Raw genomic sequence first — 1,109 nt, forward strand, 5'->3', positions numbered from 1 at the left:
GAAGAGCCTGGGGAAGAGGGTTCTACACAGAGAAAATGGGGAGTACAGAGACCCTGAAGAAGGGAGTGGTGAGTCCACACAGTCTGGTATTACAAGGTAGACAGGACAGTGTGCAGTAAGCAAGGATAAAGGCCACTGAAATTCAGAGGAGGGAGAAAGAATTACATAAAAGTACTTCTTCAATTATACAATTTTGGTTTTAAAATTATGCAAGTTTAAGGAACTTTTTTTATTTCCTAGCTGTAAGTGGGAGGTATGGGGGTCAGAGAAAGTTCCTAAAGGATGATCCCTAAGAGGCTGAGACATTGGAAAGGCAGCTTTCTCTTCCCTGTAACTTGAACCCCTGCTCCATAGGATCACTGCCTTATCCAGATGCCTCTAGAGAGCAAGGGCCAGGGTGGAGGATGGGGCTGTGGGCAAAGGTGGTGGCTAGTATAGGAAATGCTGCCCTACCCTCATTTCAAGCTATGCGTGACCCTGCCCTCCTACCTTTCCTAGGCTTTTCTCTATAAATTCTTTGGCTTCGCCCTGTGGACTTCAAGAAGTGAGAAACTGGTGAAGATGATGCTCTCCGCCATCCTTCAAACTTCCCATGAAAACGTGCAGGAGAGGGAGGTGAGGCAGAGTGCATTGGCCAAGCATTTTCAGGTTGAGTCAGGATGGCAAGGTGGCTAAAAGCTTGGGCCTGGCAAACCAGAGCACCTGGGTGAGAGTTCCAGCTCTGCCACCTACTAGCTATGTGCCCTTGAGCAAGTTACCGAACCTCTCTGTGCCTCAGTTTCCTCCTCTTTAAGACAAGGCTATGGTACCTTCCTGATAGGATATTTCTTTAAAAGATTTATTGAATTTTAAATAATTTTATATTTAGAGGAAAGTTGCAAAAAAAATCCCAAAGAATTCCTATTTATTCTTCTCCCAGATTCCCAAAATATAAATGTTTTTCCATGTTTGCTTTATCATTCTCTTTCTCATAAATTACATAATTTATTTACTAACATTATTACTGTATTTTTTTAATCTGAAGTGAAAGCTGCAGTCATGAAGCTCATTTACCCCTAAATACTTTACTGTCTACTAGCTAAAAATAAAGATATTCTCTTACATAAGCA

The 1,109-nt window shown here is 42.0% G+C and overlaps 1 protein-coding gene across 1 annotated transcript in view; it reads left to right on the top strand.

Annotated features, from left to right (window-relative positions):
* LOC106727121 (maestro heat-like repeat-containing protein family member 1) overlaps positions 1-615 on the top strand; it is a gene marked incomplete at its 3' end in the record, with an annotated part of 36,774 nt that extends 36,159 nt beyond the window's left edge. Inside the window, exon 13 of the mRNA XM_014544604.1 lies at positions 499-615. Coding sequence (XP_014400090.1) covers positions 499-615 — 117 coding nt within the window. The remainder of the gene's footprint in view (positions 1-498) is intronic.
* Positions 616-1,109: the final 494 nt, after the last annotated feature.

Source organism: Myotis brandtii, unplaced genomic scaffold (assembly GCF_000412655.1).
Source record: "Myotis brandtii unplaced genomic scaffold, ASM41265v1 scaffold3725, whole genome shotgun sequence".
Taxonomy (NCBI): Eukaryota; Metazoa; Chordata; class Mammalia; order Chiroptera; family Vespertilionidae; genus Myotis; species Myotis brandtii.